Source organism: Salmo trutta, chromosome 20 (assembly GCF_901001165.1).
Source record: "Salmo trutta chromosome 20, fSalTru1.1, whole genome shotgun sequence".
NCBI lineage: Eukaryota > Metazoa > Chordata > Actinopteri > Salmoniformes > Salmonidae > Salmo > Salmo trutta.
In genome coordinates, this window is record NC_042976.1 from 15,881,197 (window position 1) to 15,901,380 (window position 20,184).

Below are 20,184 nucleotides of genomic sequence, written 5' to 3' on the forward strand. Positions count from 1 at the left end.
CTACGCCCTACAATCCACACCCCACGCCCTACAATCTACACCTACAATCCACATCCCATGCCCTACAATCTACACCCTACAATTAGAGGTCGACCGATTATGATTTTTTTCGCCGCCGATACAGATTATTGGAGGGCCAAAAAAAGCCGATACCAATTAATCGGTCAAATTATTTTTTTAATGTATTTATTTGTAATAATGACAATTACAACAATACTGAATGAACACTTATTTTTTCGTTCAAATATTTTTTATTGAACATATACACAAGAATGGTGTATAGGTATAAAAGACAAGTTTACAGTTCTTATCTAAACATAAGAGAACAGACATTAACCAAAAGACCCAAAGTTCTGGGCACAAAACAAATATTACAAAACAAGACATACAAAACAAGGACAGGTAGAAAGAAAAAAGAAAAAAGGGGAAAAGAAAAAAAAGGGTCGATGTAGCCCCCCCCACTTATACCCCACTTTATCCCCCCTTATTCCACCCTATTCCCCTCCCAACTGCTCGGGTGGTGGGGCCAGCACACGCTGCCCAAAGGTAGATTACCGTATGACAATTGAGAGTGCGTTAAGTGCAAATTCACAGCGCCGCCTGGTCCAAGTAAGAGAGGAAAGGCTGCCAGATTTGATCAAATGTTGATAATTTATTGTTCAAAATATATCTAATTCTTTCTAAGTGTACAGTGTTTGCCAATTCGCTGAGCCATAATTTGGTAGAGGGCGCTTCCCTCTTTTTCCAAAACAACAAGATTAATTTTTTTGCCGAAATGAGACTGTAAGAGATTAGTTGTTTTTGGGAGTTGGTTAATCCGTTTAGGGAATCGGACACTCCCAGGATTATCAGAAGCGGGTCTGGGTCTATTGAAGTCTCCAGAACTTCAGAGAGGACCCCAAAAATTCCACACCAATACCCATACAAGTTAGAGCATAGGGCAAAGCAGTGGAGAAGTGTACCCTGCTCAGCCTGACATTTATCACACATAGGGGATGTCCCAGGAAATATCCTATGCAGTTTGGTTTTGGAGTAGTGTAATCTGTGTAATACCTTGAATTGTATGAGACGATGTCTGGAGTTAATGGAGCAGGTGTGGATATACACCAAGCTATCTTCCCAGTCTGCCACCGAAATGTCAGTCCCTAGTTCTTCCTCCCATTTTGCCTTAATGGCATCAGTAGAAGGTGTGCTAACAGATTGAAAAGCATCATATATACGAGATATCAGTTTGTCTGAGGTGGGGCATATTTTTATGCATCCGTCAAACGTGGAAGGTTTAGCATTCCCAAATGTTGGGAGGTATTTTCTAACATAGTCTCTAATCTGTAGGTATCTGAAAAAGTTACTTCTGGGAAGATTATAAGTTTACCTCAGCGATTCAAAGGAAGCAAAGGTTCCCCCTATATATAAATCCCCTACGGTACTTATCCCCAACTCTCCCCACCGCTCAAAGGTGTTATCAAGGTTAGAGGGGGCAAAGGAGGGATTCCTGGCAAGAGGAAGCATGAATGATATTGGTCTAAGATCAAAGTGGACTTTAATTTGCTTCCAGATTCGGACTGTGCTATGTATAATAGGATTGTTACGGTAAAGTGACATCTTCAGATTGACAGGTGACAAAATCACAGCACCAATAGAGAAGGGGTGGCACTCCTCTCGCTCCATACTAAGCCAGCTGGATGGCGGAGGTGCGTCATCCAGCAGAAACATAACAGCGCGGAGGTTGGCGGCCCAGTAGTAAAATATAAAGTTTGGGAGAGACAATCCTCCTTCCATCTTGGATTTACAGAGGTGTTTTTTACCTATCCTGTGTGTTTTATAATCCCAGATGAAAGGATTGATAATAGAGTCCAGTTGTTTATGAAAGTATTTAGGTATGAATATTGGGATGTTCTGGTATAGGTAGAGCAGTTGTGGGAGGAAGACCATTTTAATGGCACTAATTCTTCCGAGCAGAGAAATTGGGAGAGTTCTCCAAAATTGTATGTTTGCCTTAAGTTTTTGCATCAGAGAGGGGAAATTCTCTTTAAATAGTAAGGATTATTGTTTGGTAACTACAATTCCAAGGTAGGTAAATTTATCTGAAGATAGCTTAACTGGAAGATGTTCTAGCCAGGAGGTGTTTTGCAACCGAATGGGCATTAATTCACTCTTGTTCCAATTTATTCTGTATCCCGAGAAGGTACCAAACAAATGAATCACCTCCAGAATAGCTGGAATACTATCTTGGGGTTCTGTTACATAGAGGAGAATGTCATCTGCGTATAGGGAAATCTTATTTAGAGTATGTTTAGTATTATAGCCGTGTATTGCTGCATGAGATCTGATCGCTTGAGCGAGAGGTTCAATAATTAGGGCGAAGAGCATAGGCGACAGCGCACAACCCTGCCTTGTCCCTCTGTGAAGGTTAAATCGGGGCGACAATGATTGGTTAGTGAGTATTCTCACACAGGGGTTCCTATATAAAAGCTGGATCCACTTTATGAACCCATCTCCAATATTACATTTCTGTAGGACCTTGAATAGATAGGGCCACTCAACTTGGTCAAAGGCCTTTTCAGCGTCAAGAGATATAACGGCTAGGTCCAAGTTAGGTAACCTCTGAGAATACATAATGTTGAATAGGCGCCTGAGATTGAAGAATGAGTTTCTGTTAGGGATAAAGCCGGTCTGGTCTGAATGGACCAATTTGCCAATTAAAGTGCTCAGCCTGTTAGCCAAAGTTTTTGCTAAAATCTTTTGGTCTGTATTAAGGAGGGATATTGGTCTGTATGACCCTACCTCTTCCGGATCCTTACCCTTCTTATGTATAACTGTAATAAACGCCTCATCCAAAGTGGATGGGAGCACTCCATCCTCGTTGGCCTGAACCAACATTTTGTGTAGGTAGGGAGAGAGCATGTTGCTGAATGTTTTGTAGAATTCACTCGGGTATCCATCTGGGCCCGGGGTCTTGCCACTCTTTAGAGATTTTATTGTTTCTGTAATTTCTTCAAGAGATATTTCCTTATTCAGGAAGTTAGAGTCTTCTTGGTTCAGGGCAGGAAGATTACAGTTCTCCAAAAAGTTTTGCATAATTAAGGGGTTAGGGTCCGCTTTAGATGTATATAAAGTCTCATAAAACTGACGGAATCTGTCATTTATGTCTTTGGGGGAAGAGAGTAATTCCCCAGATGCAGATTTAACTTTGTGAATCATACGGTCACTCACATTCTTACGAAGTTGTCTGGCGAGTAGTTTGTGTGGTTTGTCACCAAACTCAAAATATTTTTGCTTGGCATAGAGAAAAGATTTAGCAATTTTAGCAGAGAGGATCTGATTGTATTTAAATTTTAAAGACATAATTTTTTATGTTTCTCCCTAGATGGGTGTCTAGCATTCTCCCTATCCAGTAAGTGAATTTGTCCCTCTACCAATTCTCTTCTGTTTTGCCTACTCCTGGCAGTCTGAAAGGAGATGATACAGCCTCTCAAATAAGCCTTCAGTGTTTCCCACAATAATGCTGGGGAAGTCTCTGTGTTGTCGTTGGTATCAAAGAAAAATGTAATTTGATCTTTAAGATGTTCACAGAATTTTGGTTCAGTGAGGAGCTGAGGATTCAACCTCCAGACCCTCTCGTTTGGTACGATGTCACCCAATCTCAGGGAGAAGGTGAGTGGACTGTGGTCAGAGATCATAATATCATGATACCTCACATTACAGGTATAGGGGAGTAGTTTAGCATCAACCAAAAAGTAGTCAATTCGAGTATAAACATTGTGAACATGAGAGTAAAAGGAGTATTCCCTACCCGTAGGGTTAGAGATCCTCCATATATCAAATAAGTTCGAATTTTTTATGTAGGTATTCAAGAATTCGCTTGAATAGGAGGTAGGGGTTCGCCGGGTAGAGGATCTATCCAAATATTGGTCTAGTACACAGTTGAGGTCCCCTCCAATGACCAGGTTAGTATGGGAGATATCTGGAATCAGGGCAAGGACTCTTTTGAAAAAAGAGGGGTTATCAATGTTTGGCCCATAGATATTTAGTAGAGTTACAGAAGTAGAGTGGATCTCTCCTATTACGATCACATAACGACCCTCTTTGTCCACAATAGTGGTTTTATGTTGAAAGGGAATTCCTTTCCGTACCAGAATCGCTGTGCCTCTCGTTTTGGCAGAGAAGTTAGAGTGATACACTTGCCCCACCCACTTACATTTAAGTCTGTTATGAGAATTGTTTTTCAGATGGGTTTCTTGCAAATATATAATATCAGACGAGAGTGCTTTCAAGTGGGCTAGGACCTTGCCTCTCTTAATTGGTTCGTTTAAACCCTTGACATTCCAGGAAGTGAATGTAAGCCCCGCCCTCCTCTCATTTGTAGCTCCTATGGTGGCCTGCATAACATGTAAGTTACTAAAAAGGTAAGAAAGCGCACCAAACCATCATGATCAGCATATGTAGCACCTACACCCGAGCAGTATCCAACCCACCCCTCCCCCCCTGCAAGCACCTTTACTCTCCACCCTGTTCCCCTACTTTCCCCAAAATTTACCCCTCCCATCAACCCACATTTAACAGGCATACACAAAAAGCAGAGAAAAAAACATGAAAATAAAAATAATAAACACATTGTCTGGCCGATGCCAAAAAAGCACGGCGCGACCTCGAACAAGAGGTAAAACAAAAATAAAATCCCAACTATACGTTCACCTCTCATTATCCTAGAACTTCTACTAACATCTGAACTGAGGAGGCTCCCGCGAATAAAGTGTTCAATTAGCATCTAATTAACCTAAACAGAATAAGTTGCAACTTAAACATATTGTGCACTTAAGCTTCATGTTGGGTCAATCCCTGAGATAAGCAAGATATAGCATCACAAGATTACATTGCTAAGCAATGCCGGTCTAAACATAAACCATCAGCAACCGACATAGACAGCAGTACAATTACATATTGTGGGTTAGGAGATGGGAACAAGGATTTTGATAAATTGAACGTACCCCCCAATAAAAAACATAATAAAAAAAATAATGATAATAAAAAATAAAAAAATACTTTTTTTCCCCTTCTAAATAAAATTTTAAAAATTATCTTTTTAATAACTAAAAAAACAATAGTGATATATATATATATATACACATATATACACATATATATATACATACATATATACATACATATACACACATACATACATATATATATATACACATACACATACATACACATACATATACACATATACACACATATATATATACATATATATATACACATACACATATATACACACACATACATACATACATACATACATACCTACATACACACACACCCATACATACATACACACACATACACATACATCCATACACATACATGTACATATACATACATACATACATATATACACACACACGTGCACACCTACCTACACACACCCATGCGCAAGTATATACACGCATACCCACATACGTGCATACACATACACACACACATACACTTACGCACATACACATACATCCAAAAATATATACTTATAGAAATAAATATTAAAAAATATATATATATATATACAGATACACACACACACACACACACACTCACACACACACACACACATCTACATACACACCCCAGAATAGTAATCTACACTAATTTAAAATATACACATACCTAATACTAAAATGCTAAGAGAAAATAATAATAAAGTACACATAGTAAATATATGTACGCACACCTACACAGACACAAGCACCACGGAGGTCTGGTGGGAATCTAATCGTGAGAGCGGACCAGGCTATGACAAAGGCAGAACAGCACAAAACATCAACTTGCTATCCAGGTGTTTGCGTCTGCCCCTTCCCAGCCATCACCCCCAGACCCCCGCAAGCAATAACTAACTGGTATGGTAATAGGAATAATGTAAGAATTGAAAAATAAATAACGAAACAAAACAAAAATGGGGGAACATAAGTATATCCATCCGAAAGTGTCAATGATCAGACCTGGAAGGCCTCCCAAACAGGCACCACCCCGAACCCAGTCGGAATTAAAGTGAAACTGACGTTAAATGAGAGCTCTAACCGCCCTCCATTGGTCAGCTCAGCGTGTTACATGTTCGGCAGGCCCTGTCGAGACCGTTTAGTACGGTTTCACCCGTTATGGTATAGTATGGGTTCGAGTCCATGAGCAGACCCTAACACACAATGACAAGGCACTCTAACCTGTACGGGGGATTGCCGTATATTCCCGGATAAACTTCTCTGCGTCCAAAACCGAGGAGAGCCAAATCTTCTCTCCGGAAGGCGGGGTAATTCTTAGTCTTGCAGGGAAGAGCAAGGCTGGGCGAAGATGGAGTTTGTAGAGTTTGGTCATGACATCTCTGTAGCCGGCGCGGTGCTTTGCCACATCGGGCGCATAATCCTCGTAGACACGGAAGGGGTGTCCTTTATGTAACAGGTTTCCCCTCAATCGAGCCTCGCGCAGGATAAGATCCTTGGTCTTGAAACTGTGACAACAGATGATTACTGGGCGAGGACGTTGGCCCGGTCGAGGCACTGGGACAAGGGCGCGATGTGCATGGTCCAGTTGGGGATCTGAAGCCAAAACATCCGATCCCATTGCATCCTTCAATAGCTTGGCGAAGAAGTCGGTGGGGCGAGAGCCAGCCTCTATCCTCTCTGCCAGCCCAACAACGCGAAGGTTGTGACGTCTGGATCGGCCCTCCAGGTCGACCACTTTCACAGAAAGCCTCTGCACACTATCCTGCAATGACGTGCATAGCTTCTCCAACTCGTCGATCCTACCAGCGTTGAATTCAGAGGCTTTCTCCAGGTCCACAATACTCTGGCCCTGCGAGGCGACCGTTCGAATGGTGCTCTCAGTTTTAGTGTCCAGTTCAGCAATAGTAGCCTTAAGATCCTCAGCTATAGCAACACCCAAAGCCCGGGTAAGTTCCGTAAGTGTCACGTTGTTACCTGTGCCTTCCGCCATGTCTGTCTCGTTGTTTGGCGGGGAGTAGGCCTCCGAAGTGGATTTATTGTCCTTTGGTCGCTTATTACTCGGCATTTTCACATAGAAAGTTACAATATTGTATTAGAAAGAAACGTTTGTTGTAAAAAGTGCAATAAAGTAGGTTAAGTTAGATTATTTCACAAAAAAGTTGCAGGAGCCTCTCACACACAGCCGTTCACTCCAACATGCTAGCTCCGCCCCCCGAATGAACACTTATTTTAACTTAATATAATACATAAATAAAATCAATTTAGCCTCAAATAAATAATGAAACATGTTCAATTTGGTTTAAATAATGCAAAAACAAAGGGTTGGAGAAGAAAGTAAAAGTGCAATATGTGCCATGTAAAAAAGCTAACGTTTAAGTTCCTTGCTCAGAACATGAGAACATATGAAAGCTGGTGGTTCCTTTTAACATGAGTCTTCAATATTCCCAGGTAAGAAGTTTTAGGTTGTAGTTATTATAGGAATTATAGGACTATTTCTCTCTATACGATTTGTATTTCATATACCTTTGACTATTGGATGTTCTTATAGGCACTTTAGTATTGCCAGTGTAACAGTATAGCTTCCGTGCCTCTCCTCGCTCCTAACTGGGCTCGAACCAGGAACACATCGACAACAGCCACCCTCGAAGCAGCGTTACCCATGCAGAGCAAGGGGAACAACTACTCCAAGTCTCAGAGCGAGTGACGTTTGAAACACTATTAGCGCGCACCCGCTAACTAGCTAGCAATTTCACATCGGTTACACCAGCCTAATCTTGGGAGTTGACAGGATTGAAGTCATAAACAGCGCAATTCATTGCGAAGGCCTGCTGGCAAATGCATGAAAGTGGTGTTTGAATGAACGCTTACGAGCCTGCTGCTGCCTACCATATCTCAGTCAGACTGCTCTATCAAATCATAGACTTAATTATAACATAATAACACACAGAAATACGAGCCTTAGGTCATTAATATGGTCGAATCCAGAAACTATCATCTCGAAAACAAAACGTTTTTCATGTCAGTGAAATACGGAACAGTTCCGTATTTTATCTAACGGGTGGCATCCCTAAGTCTAAATATTCCTGTTACATTGTACAACCTTCAATGTTATGTCATAATTATGTAACATTCTGGCAAATTAGTTCGCAACGAGCCAGACAGCCCAAACTGTTGCATATACCCTGACTCTGCGTGCAATGAACGCAAAATGACACAATTTCACCTGGTTAATATTGCTTGCTAACCTGGATTTATTTTAGCTAAATATGCAGGTTGAAAAATATATACTTCTGTGTATTGATTTTAAGAAAGGCATTGATGTTTATGGTTATGTACAGTCGTGCAACGATTGCGCTTTTTTCTCAAATGCGCTTTTTTTAAATCATCCCCCGTTTGGTAGGAAGAAATAGTCTTTGTTAGGAAGAAATAGTCTTCACAATTCGCAACGAGCCAGGCGGCCCAAACTGCTGCATATACCCTGACTCTATTTGCAAGAGAAGTGACACATTTTCACTAGTTAAAAGAAATTCATGTTAGCAGGCAATATTAACTAAATATGCAGGATTAAAAATATATACTTGTGTATTGATTTTAAGAAAGGCATTGATGTTTATGGTTGGAGCAACGTGTACCTAAGCGATTATGCAACGCAGGACAGGCTAGATAAACTAGTAATATCATCAACCATGTGTAGTTAACTAGTGATTATGATTGATTGATTGTTTTTTATAAGATAAGTTTAATGCTAGCTAGCAACTTACCTTGGCTTCTAACTGCATTTGCGTAACAAGCAGGCTCCTCGTGGAGTGCAATGTAAAGAAGGTGGTTAGAGCGTTGGATAAGTTTAATGCTAGCTAGCTACCGTAAGGTTGCAAGATTGAATCCCCGAGCTGACAAGGTAAAAATCTGTCGTTCTGCCCTGAACAAGGCAGTTAACCCACCGTTCCTAGGCCGTCATTGTAAATAAGAATGTGTTCTTAACTGACTTGCCTAGTTAAATAAAGGTAAAAAAAAATATATAATAATAATAATCGCCCAAATCAGCGTCCAAAAATACATATTTCCGATTGTTATGAAAACTCGAAATCGGCCCTAATTAATCGGCCATTCCGATTAATCGGTCGACCTCTACCTACAATCCACACCGCACGCCCTACAATCCACACCCCACGCTCTACAATCTACACCCCCACGCCCTATAATCCACAACCCACGCCCTACAATCTACACCCCCACGCCCTACAATCCACACCCTACAATCCACACCCTACAATCCACACCCCACGCCCTACAATCCACAACCCACGCCCTACAATCCACACCAGCAGGTCCTATCTCTGTTTTCTGATCCCCTCAGCCGGACAGAGCAGCAGAGTAGGGGGATGGATGCTGGAACTACCAGGAGGAGGAGGAGAAGTGAGAGTGTGGGGGAGGAGAGGTGAGTTTAAGGGGGAAAGATGGGGTAAAAGGGGTTCTTAGTTGGCTCTCCTCCTTGACTTTCCTTGTCAGGACAGTCTGGGACCGGGGTGCTGAGAGTGGAGGGAGAGGGTGGAAGGGGGGGAGAAAAGGGCTCCAAGATGAATCCACTCCTGACCTGTAACACTGGGAGTTAGAGACTCCAGACCATTGCAGACTCAGCTCAGAGACTCCCAGTCTGGATACTGGGCTGACACATGCCCCCTGCCACCTGTCTGTCAGGTTGGTGAAACCCAATTGTTAATCACAGCCTATGGGAGTGGAGCGGTAGAGAAGGCTGCGTCGGGAGTTTGGTGGAGAAGAAAGGAATAGAACAAAGTTCAAAGGTCAGAGGTCAGAGCCAGGGGTTCGGGGTTACAGCTGCAGGGCCATTAGTGTACCTATGTCTCCTCAGTCACAATCAACAGGCTTCATTAACCCTGCGCGTGTCTACCACAGGAAAGGATCAACAGCTGTGACCCCCAACCCCTGGCTCTGACCTGGCACTGACTGGTTAAATCTTAAACTTGACGCACTGACTCTAACCCTGCACACTTCAAGGATGAGCAGAGGAGGCCGTTTTCAACTTTATTTATTTTTATTTTTTAAATGTGAGGTCTTTTGGACTTTTTCCTGTATCTGTATGCCTCTCTCTGTGTGCCTCTCTCTATGTGACTCTCTCTGTGTGACTCTCTCTCTCTCTCAAAAACATGATTTCCATGGTTTCCATGTGTTTGATGCCATTCTGTTCACTCCATTCCAGCCATTATCCTCCTCTCACCAGCCTCCTCTGATTGGCACCCCATGTCATCGTAATAGCGGAGAATAGTTCATTTGTTGAAGAGTGTTGTCATACTGTCCCTTAAGCTAGATGAAACAGTACTGAGAGTCAGAGGCATACCCCTGGCTGTAATGGCACCAGCAGCTCCCTCCTCACAGATGTCCTAACTCTCTGAGGTAACTAAAGATCACTTAAGTGATAATGCCCGAGAAGCCAGTGCTTGGAGGATATACTGGCACGGGAGTTGATAGGCCCGAGATGAAGTCGAGGGATGGCAAACTGTGCCAATATATCCCCCAAACACCGGCTTCGAGGGCATTATCACTTTTATATTATCATTAAAAACATTATTTTGATGAATTTATTCATACTATTTCATCCTTGCACAAGATATAGTCCTGACACAAATTTAGGGTTGCTACCCAAGCCAGCTGCCAGAGACGTGACCCAGTCGTTCAGTCTTTTTGTTCTGTATGTATGGTCGTTCCTCTAAATGTTCCATTGCCATACTGGCTGGCAACGTTCTTATACCTTTCTTGCTAGCTAGCCGACTACGGCTAACTTACACTCACGTTAAACAGTGCAGCCAGAATAATAGCAAAGTAGCTGCATTTGCATTTGTTTAAGCTGTTTTCTAGTGACATTTATTTGGATATATCCATAACGATGAGCTAATGATGTGCGATTTCACTTGGCATAGAAAATGCGCTCTCTCGTTAGGACACTGTTGTTCGGTGGAGCTAGCCAACAACACAGCTAACACAATCACTTCAAACTGAAGCTGGAAAGACTGCAAACTTGCTGCACTTTGTTTCGTTTTGCCTGTTTTCTACTGACATTTATTTGTATATACAGTATATCCATAAAAATGATGTTGATTCATGATTTCGACTGGCTGAGAAATGCTGCCTGCCTGTCTGTCTGTCTCATCCCGACTCCTGACCCCTACATGTTCATTACGATGGTACAGCTGGAGATCGAATACTGCAACACTGCTTCAATACTGAAACAATGTTGCAAATGATGGAGAGACAGACAGCAAGGATAATACACATTTCCACTGTTGAAAACTAAAAGAAATGGGAGATAATGTCTAGATGCTTTTTACAGTGGAGATCAAGTTTATAAATTGTCTGGCTGTGTCACGGGCGTCGTAGTGATTGGACCAAAATGCAGCGGCGATGTGAATGCTCATTTTCTTCTTTATTAAATAAATGAACACTGAACAAAAAGAACGACGAAAACAGTCCTGTCAGGCACACAGCTAAACAAGAAACAACTACCCACAAAACCCATAGAAAAACACCCCTACTAAATAGGACCTTCAATTAGAGTCAACGAGGAACAGCTGCCTCCAATTGAAGGTCAAAACAATAAACTAAACAGAAATAGAATAACTAGAAATTAGAACATAGAAATACAAAACATAGAACACTACCCAAAAACCCCGACAACACAAAACAAACACACCCCTGCTACGTCCTGACCAACCTACAATAACAAATAACCCATTATACTGGTCAAGACGTGACAGTACCCCCCCCCAAAGGTGCATACCCCGGATGCACCTAAACATAAAAAACACAAAAATAAACCCAAACTAAAGGGAGGGAAGGGAGGGTGGCCACCGTCACCGACGGTTCTTGTGCTACACCCCCCCTCCCCAATACTCCTAATATGGAGGCGGCTCAGGCTCCGGCCTTAGTCCCCAACCTAACCTGTCCCCCCCGCTGAAGGCTCAGGCCTAAGGCACGTTGCTGGAGACCTCGGGTTGATGCGCATCCCTGGAGACCTCGGACTGGCGGGCGACTCCGGGAGCTCCGGACTGGAGGGCGACTCTGGCTGCGCCGATTCAAGACTGTAGGGCGACTCTGGCTGCGCCGATTCCGGACTGTAGGGCGACTCTGGCTGCGCCGATTCCGACTGTAGGGCAACTCTGGCTGCGCCGATTCCGGACTGTAGGGCGACTCTCTCAGTTCCGGACTGTAGGCCGACTCTCTCGGTTCCGGACTGTAGGCCGACTCTCTCGGTTCCGGACTGTAGGCCGTCTCTCTCGGTTCCAGACTGTAGGCCATCTCTCTTGGTTCCGGACTGTAGGACGTCGCCAGAAGCACTGGACGGGGAACTGTCGCCGGAAGCTCTGGATGGGGTACTGTCGTCGGAAGCTCTGGACAGGGTACTGTCACCGGAAGCTCTGGACGGGGAACTGTCACCGGAAGCTCTGGGCGGGGTACTGTCACCGGAAGCTCTGGATGGGGTACTGTCGTCGGAAGATCTGGACGGGGACTGCGCACTGAAAGCCTGATGCGTGGGGCTGGCTTTGGAGACGCCAGACTATTTACGCACCACAGGGCTAGTGCGAGGAGCAGGAGCAGGACGTACTGGACTGGGCTAACGCACTGGTGGCCTGGTGCGTGGGGCTGGTACTGGAGGTACCAGACTGGGGAAACGCACCCCAAGGCTAGTGCGAGGAGCAGGAACAGGACATGCTGGACTGGGATGACACACTGGAGGCCTGGTGCGTGGTGCTGGCTTTGGAGATGCCAGACTAGGGACACGCACCTTGAGGCTAGTGCGAGGAGCAGGAACTGGATACACCGGGCCATAAACCAGCACTGGAGGTCTGGAGCGCACAGCCTGCACCACCCGGCCTGGCTGGGTAGTCACAGTAGCCCTGCACGGGCGGAGTGCTGGCACAGGGCGAACAGGGCTGTGCAGACGCCTGATGGCTGCCGTGCGTAGAGCAGACGCAGGGTAGCCTGGGCCCAGGAGACGCACCGGTGGCCAGATGCGCTGCGCAGGCATACTCCTACCAGGCTGCCCACCCACTCTAGCACGGCACTTGCAAGGGGCTGGGATCGCTCGCACCGGACTGTGCGTGCGCATGGCGAGATTGTGCGCACCTCCGCATAGACCGGCGCTCTCCTGATCCGCTGCTCCCCATAAAGAGCACGGGAAGGTGGCTTAGGGCTCTTGCCTGACCTAGCCACACTCCCCGTATGCTCCCCCCAAAACACTTTTGGGGGCTGCCTCTCACACTGTCCAATCGGCGCGTATAATGTCTCATAACGGCGCCGCTCCGCCTTGGCTGCCTCCAGCTCCTCCTTAGGGCGACGGTATTCCCCAGCCTGGTGCCATGGTCCAGCCCCGTCCAGAATTTCCTCCCATGTCCACGATTCCAGATAGCTCCTCTCCTGGTGCTGCTCCTTCCTCCGCTGCTTGGTCCGTTGTTGGTGGGTAGTTCTGTCACAGGCGTCGTAGTGATTGGACCAAAATGCAGCGGGGATGTGAATGCTCATTTTCTTCTTTATTAAATAAATGAACACTGAACAAAAAGAACGACGAAAACAGTCCTGTCAGGCACACAGCTAAACAAGAAACAACTACCCACAAAACCCATAGAAAAACACCCCTACTAAATAGGATCTTCAATTAGAGGCAACGAGAAACAGCTGCCTCCAATTGAAGGTCAAAACAATAAACTAAACATAGAAATAGAATAACTAGAAAATACAATATAGAAATACAAAACATAGAACACTACCCAAAAACCCCGACAACACAAAACAAACACACCCCTGCCACGTCCTGACCAACCTACAATAACAAATAACCCCTTATACTGGTTAGGACGTGACAGGCTGGGCTGATGGATTGCCAGGGAGATGGAACAGAGTAAAGCCGGTGGTAACTTGTGGAATAGACACCGGCTGCAATGTGGTTTTAACCAATCAGCATCCAGGATTTGACCCACCTGTTGTATAATTTATAATAACTCACGTGAACGAGCTGGTCCTGGGTGTCGTACTCCTTGGTGCAGCCATCCCAGTGACAGTTGGTCTCGTAGACAGCCTCTGGCTCCTGCTTCCACTCATCTTTATCCCGCTCCTCACTCAGGTCCAGGACATGCTCCTGTGGACCAGAGGACTCAGTCAGAGAGGGGTTCATGACTCTGTCTGACGTGCATGCACGCACACAGTATGTGTGTTTGTGTGTGTGTTAAGTGTGTGTGTGTTGACAATAGCATATCGCTACCAACTATACTGTACTATTCTGCAATTGCATATCTGCTTCCTGATGATCTAAGATTGCTTTTGCACAACTCACTGTAAATATAAGAAAAAGCAACAACACAGTTTGTCTTATTGATCTAGTGTAAAAGGACCCGGTATTTTATATTTCTTGTATGCCATTTATAAAGATCAATTAAGTGAGAGGTCGTGGGGTCCCATACCTGAGAGCACGGTGATATGGACCGGGGTCCCACGGCTTCTGTCTTGACCTTGTGCCTCTTGGTGATCATGGGGTTGACTGTGCTGCTCACCGCCGGGTCGCCACCAGCATTCTGCAGGAGAGAGAAGGAGTTAGACGTTAGAGAGACACAGGCTATACCAGCCTTCTGAAGGACATTCTGTAGAGCGAGAGGTAGAGTTCAGATAGAGTGGTCCTTTGTGGCTCAGTTGGTAAGAGTGTTGAGTTCAATTCACACAGGGATTACATACAAAATGTCTGCTAAGTGGCCAAATAGAAGAAGGAGTCAGAGAGTTATGGTGCTCTGGTGCGAAGAGATCGAGGCAGCGTGAAGATAACCCAGAGTGGCTCTGGCTGACTGGCTCTGTTCTATGGCAACGTGATGATGTGAGGGTTGGTTGGTTCCAGAGACAACCTGAGCCAGCCAAGCACCAGGCTTGGGGCACATAACTCGTATAGCGACCCACCACAGAGAAACAGTTTAGACTGCTTTATGAGAGTCAGCCAGGGGAAATATGAAAAGAAAGAAATGATTACCCACACTGCAACGCTCAGAGCTTTGATCCTCCGACCAACTCTTAACACGACAGACAGACACAGCCTTTTAAAGCCTCAGTCACAGGCTCTGAGGAGGAGACACTCAGTGTGTGTGTGTGTGTGTGTGTGTGTGTTTAAGCATCATAAGAAAATATATGAAGGGAGGGTTCGGAGTCAGTGAGGAGGGGTCTCTCTAATCTCACCCAGCCACTACAGTACAGTACAGTACACTACAGTACAGTACACTACACTACAGTACACTACAGTACACTACACTACAGTACGCTACACTACAGTACAGTACAGTACAGTACACTACAGTACACTACACTACAGTACACTACAGTACAGTACACTACAGTACACTACACTACAGTACACTACAGTACAGTACAGTACAATACACTACACTACACTACACTACAGTACACTACAGTACAGTACAGTACAATACACTACACTACACTACAGTACACTACACTACAGTGCAGTACAGTACACTACAGTATAGTACACTACACTACAGTACAGTACAGTACACTACAGTACAGTACACTACACTGCAGTACACTACAGTACACTACACTACAGTACAGTACACTACAGTACAGTACAGTACAGTACACTACACTACACTACAGTACAGTACAGTACAGTACACTACAGTACAGTACAGTACACTACACTACAGTACACTACAGTACAGTACATTACTGACTGTGCTTCTGGGATCTCACTAACACCAGGTGAAATGTGGTTCTGTTCACTGTCAAGCTGAGGGGGAATTCAGCTCTCTCTGCCTGTGTGTGAGTGTGTCTCTGTGTGTGTATGTGTGTGTGTGTGCGCACATTGGTTTACTAAAATAGACATTGTGATGGAATGTATGGGTGTCTGTGTGTGTCTGAGGGGGAGATGGTAAATGAGGGGGAAGTTTACATTCATAGAGACCATATTGTATACAATACGTTGATAAAGGAGACAGAGGAAACACTTCTAAGAACTGAGACAGATAAAAACAGCTGCTAGTGGGAGGGAGTCATCCTCCAGCTGAAACATCTCTCACCAAAAACACTTGACAGTTTATGAGAATCTTGGGCTGAATTAATTTACCATGACATCATTTTACCAATAACATAACTTGTACACAATGCACACATCATTCATGTTAGAGAGCTCTGGGTGTTCGTTAGTGCATCTTCACTTCATTTCAGTACATCTTGTGTTTTGTGTCAACTGAACATGACCCCAGATTCTGTGAGATGACAGATGTAGACTATTATTATATTACCCCTGTCTGTCTGGTTAGCAGGGATGCAAACTTGTCACCTTTCAGCAAAATTCGCCGTTTTGAGTGGGGGGGTTGGATCACTACTGTCTGTAAGCGAACGAGTGATGCGCGTTTGGAGCAATACTGGATGTATCCAAGGCTCAGCCAATCGTTTACATAACAACAGAAATCAGCGCAACAAGCGACTGAAGAGACAACCATCAGCGCGCGCTCTGGAAAGGCAGCTTGCCAGCTACAGCAGCGCGTCCCTGAACGATAACGAAGACGTAACGTTAGATGAGAAGCCTGACCACGGAGACGGGGGTGAGAAGGTGATGAAACCTACTTCATGAGCTGTAGCCGAAAAACTACTGGCATTTGGAAAGTTTGAGGTGAGGGAGAAAGTGTGGTGGAATGAGTATTAGCATTGTTAAATATCTTGTTAGCTGGATTGAATTAGCTGTGTGTTATGTGTTAGGCTATTAGTTGGTTGTGTTGTATTTACCAGTACCCAGTATTCGAGGGGTCCGACATGCCAATCAACCTGCTATCTGCCAATCACGGGAATGCATGGAATGTTCTGATGCCGGGCATCCTGGTGGTTGGCGGAGTGGCGTGGAGGGGGGTTGGCCAGGGGGGTGGAGCATTGGAAGTTAAGACCAAGTTTAGCCATTGCTCTCTCTCTTATTTCTGGCCTTCACAAGAGAAGGTCACGGTTGTTTTACAGGGTATCCTTCATTTATTTGGCGTGGGCTACGGCCAAACAGTAGCCTGTGTGAATTTGGGTTAATAAACCGTAAATTCGTAAACTCAAACCTCTGTCAGGACAATTGTTCCTTTATGATCCAGTTAGGTCATTACAGTATTAACTGGTAATGTATACGACTCCTTGCCGTTCCTCAAGTTATAACGCGTTAGTTGCATACTGGACCCTGACATTCTGTGTGAAATGTTAACTAGTTAACTAGCTAACTAACTAACCACTATCTGTTAACTAATGTTTTCCCTCTACAGCATGTGGTTAATTTTCAGAATGAGAGAATTAGGTGAAAATGAGGCATTAAACAAGTGGATTCAGGGATCAAGTGTAGCTGGAGCTGGGCCTGGTTTAAGCTGGATGCCACCATACAGGTGAAAGGAACACCACACACTTTCCTGCTTTCTCACTTTCGCTGGGACATTGTAGAACAGATGTCCACAGGCAGAAAGTACAATGTAATAATGTGTAGCCCAAAGATATTGTTTTTGTTGTTTTGAATTTACATGTAGCCTTGTGCACTTGATCGATGTCTATAGATGTTTTTTTCCCAAGTGCAATATTTAGATTTGTGTGTGGTCACAAGAGTTCTATTATAAAGGCTTTCATGGCTAACTGCAATATTAGTGTATTGTTTTTTTCTCAAGTGTCATTTGCAGTAAAGTCTAGGCAACAAATAACATTGGATTGCTTTCTTTAAATTTTTTAGCTGTGAGTTAGGTTTACATTAACCACTTTTTATTTTACACACAGAGACTGATCATGTAGATCATGTTCTTTGTTGTTTAATTAGTTAAAACCTGCATTTCCCCTAGCAGGGATTTGTTGGATGTTTCAATGCAACAAAAAAAAATCCCCTTTTTGGGCCCTCAGCAGTTTGCATCCCTGGTTTAGGAGACTCACCTGGTTGGACTCAGAGCTGGAGGTGTTGTGGGTGGTGTTGAGGGCAGAGGCTGCAATGGCGTGGGCATGCTGGCGGGCAGCGAAGGAGGGCGAGGGCTGGATGAGAGGAGGGGTATGGCCAAACGCACTCAGGCCTCTCTGTTGGTTGAACAGCTGCTGGTATGCCATGGGGTTGATGGAGTGGGGGAAGGTGAACGACGGACTGGGAGAGGAAAGGGAAGGACAGTTATGAGCGGATCCACTCCATTTACAACAGCAAGAGACAGACATAACTCCGCTATAGGCCTGGACATAAGGTTGAATGCTGTGGCGATTGAGTGAGCGAGTGACTAGTGTATGTGGAGCCCTTCAATAGATGTATAGATATGTGAAAGTAATAAATACTCTAACATATAGAAATGAGAAAAGTTAGAATACCTTGTAAGTTTTCTTTGAGTGAGTGACTGGTGTAATGCCTTGTGTTGAGCCTTGTGTTGAGTGTGTGTGTGTGTGTGTGTGTGTGTGTGTGTGTGTGTGTGTGTGTGTGTGTGTGTGTGTATGTGTGTGCGTGTGTGTGTGTGTGCGTATGTATGTACAGTGTCATGACATTGGCCTGTGGGTAAGGTTTATGACCCCCCCATAAATACCTTTCTCCCTTCCCCTCTCTTTCTGACCCTACTGAAGGACTTGAATAGCCTGTGTTAAATATAGAGAGTCTGGGAACATCAAACAAATGGGGAAAAGGAACCATATTTTGGTAATAAAACCAGTTGGAAATATGCTTGGGAACGTAATGAGTATGGATGTCAGTTCGGTTATCATCTGAGACATTATGACTGATGACAGGACGACATAAACTGTACCTGAGAAAGTATACACCCTCTAGTTATCAGAGTAACATGGAATTGTTATGCAATTGAAATGTTTGATATTGAAATTGTTTGTTAGGAGATTAAATGTAATTTTAGCTTCCAAATGAGAGAATTGGGTTTTCATAAGGAAAGTGCCCTGCTTGATCAGTGGCCCACCCCTGTGAAGAGACAGGGGTTATAAACGATGAAACACATCCTTCCCCCTCTCCACTATATAAGCCTTTGACGAAAAGATAACCACATGTTCCAGTACGTGAGGTCTGCAGCCTCTACATTAGAAAGACACACGTCAAGTACAGAACTAAGCCAACCTCGGCGTGAGCTTTGGTGGCGAATGGTATGAACTTTGAGCTTATTCACTACAGAAGTGATACTTCCTAGCCGTTGAGTTAGCAGCGGCCGCTGTAGACGTGGGCTAGGAAAGGACGGACGACGGATCCAGTCTAACAAACAGACGAAGATACCACCACGTATCCAATTTACCACCAGAGACATTCTTCCGAGTACAGGAAGATCTGTTGGCCAACCCGGCCAGCATCTACGACCAACCGAAGCGCAGCTCAGAGTAAATATTTATTGCATTTTCCTTTTCCAAATGGGCGGTAATTTAGAATGCATAAGATAATGTATTTACGATAACATAGCTGCTGTTTGTTTGTTCCTAAGTCTTCCCGCTCTTTCATTCAAGCCCAACCCCCTTTCCTTTGTGTAACCAGCCGTCATATCTGTTCTGTCCACCGGGACGTTTCTGTATGACATCATTTGTATTCTGTGTATTTGTAATTCTGTGTGATTAGTTTAGGTATTTAGTAAATAAATAATTAAACCCAATTTTGTATTGCTGATTCAACTTGTTACCCAGGGTTCGTGAAGATAGCCAAGAATTTACAACTTTCATTATGAGACTGAAAATAAGATAAGGGTTAATATTGACTGCTATCGATGTAAAATATTACTAAGTATTTTAAGAGTTTATTCGGAAGAAAGCAGCTCTATAAACGTTCTTCCGGGGTGCCCCGACTTTCTAGTTAATTACATTTACATGATTAGCTTAATCAGGTAATATTAATTACAGAGAAAGAATTTTATAGGTTAGCATGTCATATCACTTAATCCGGCATAGCCAAAGACACGACAACAGTATGTGTTTGAATGCATGTGTGTATGTCCTGCACCTGATGCCGCTGACTGACAGGTGTCCGTAGGAGCTGCTGGCTGCAGAGCTGGAGCGTGAGTTGTTGATGTAGGCCACCAGAGAGTTGGGCGAGGTACGAATCATGGTCTGCAGGTCGATGCTGGCGTCTGAGAGAGGGGAGATGGACAGAGCTCGCTTCCTGTTCAACCTGGGGGTCAGTCTGGGGCTGGAGAACCTGGACACTGCAGAGAAT

The 20,184-nt window shown here is 44.2% G+C and overlaps 1 protein-coding gene across 1 annotated transcript in view; it reads right to left on the minus strand.

Moving 5' to 3' along the window:
• LOC115155624 (zinc finger protein GLI2) overlaps positions 1-20,184 on the minus strand; it is a 153,981-nt gene that overhangs the window by 16,377 nt on the left and 117,420 nt on the right. Inside the window, exons 6-9 of the mRNA XM_029702425.1 lie at positions 19,972-20,173; positions 17,946-18,147; positions 14,465-14,575; positions 14,011-14,142 (exon numbers count right to left, since the gene is read on the minus strand). Of these exons, the coding sequence (XP_029558285.1) occupies positions 14,011-14,142; positions 14,465-14,575; positions 17,946-18,147; positions 19,972-20,173 (647 nt within the window). The remainder of the gene's footprint in view (positions 1-14,010; positions 14,143-14,464; positions 14,576-17,945; positions 18,148-19,971; positions 20,174-20,184) is intronic.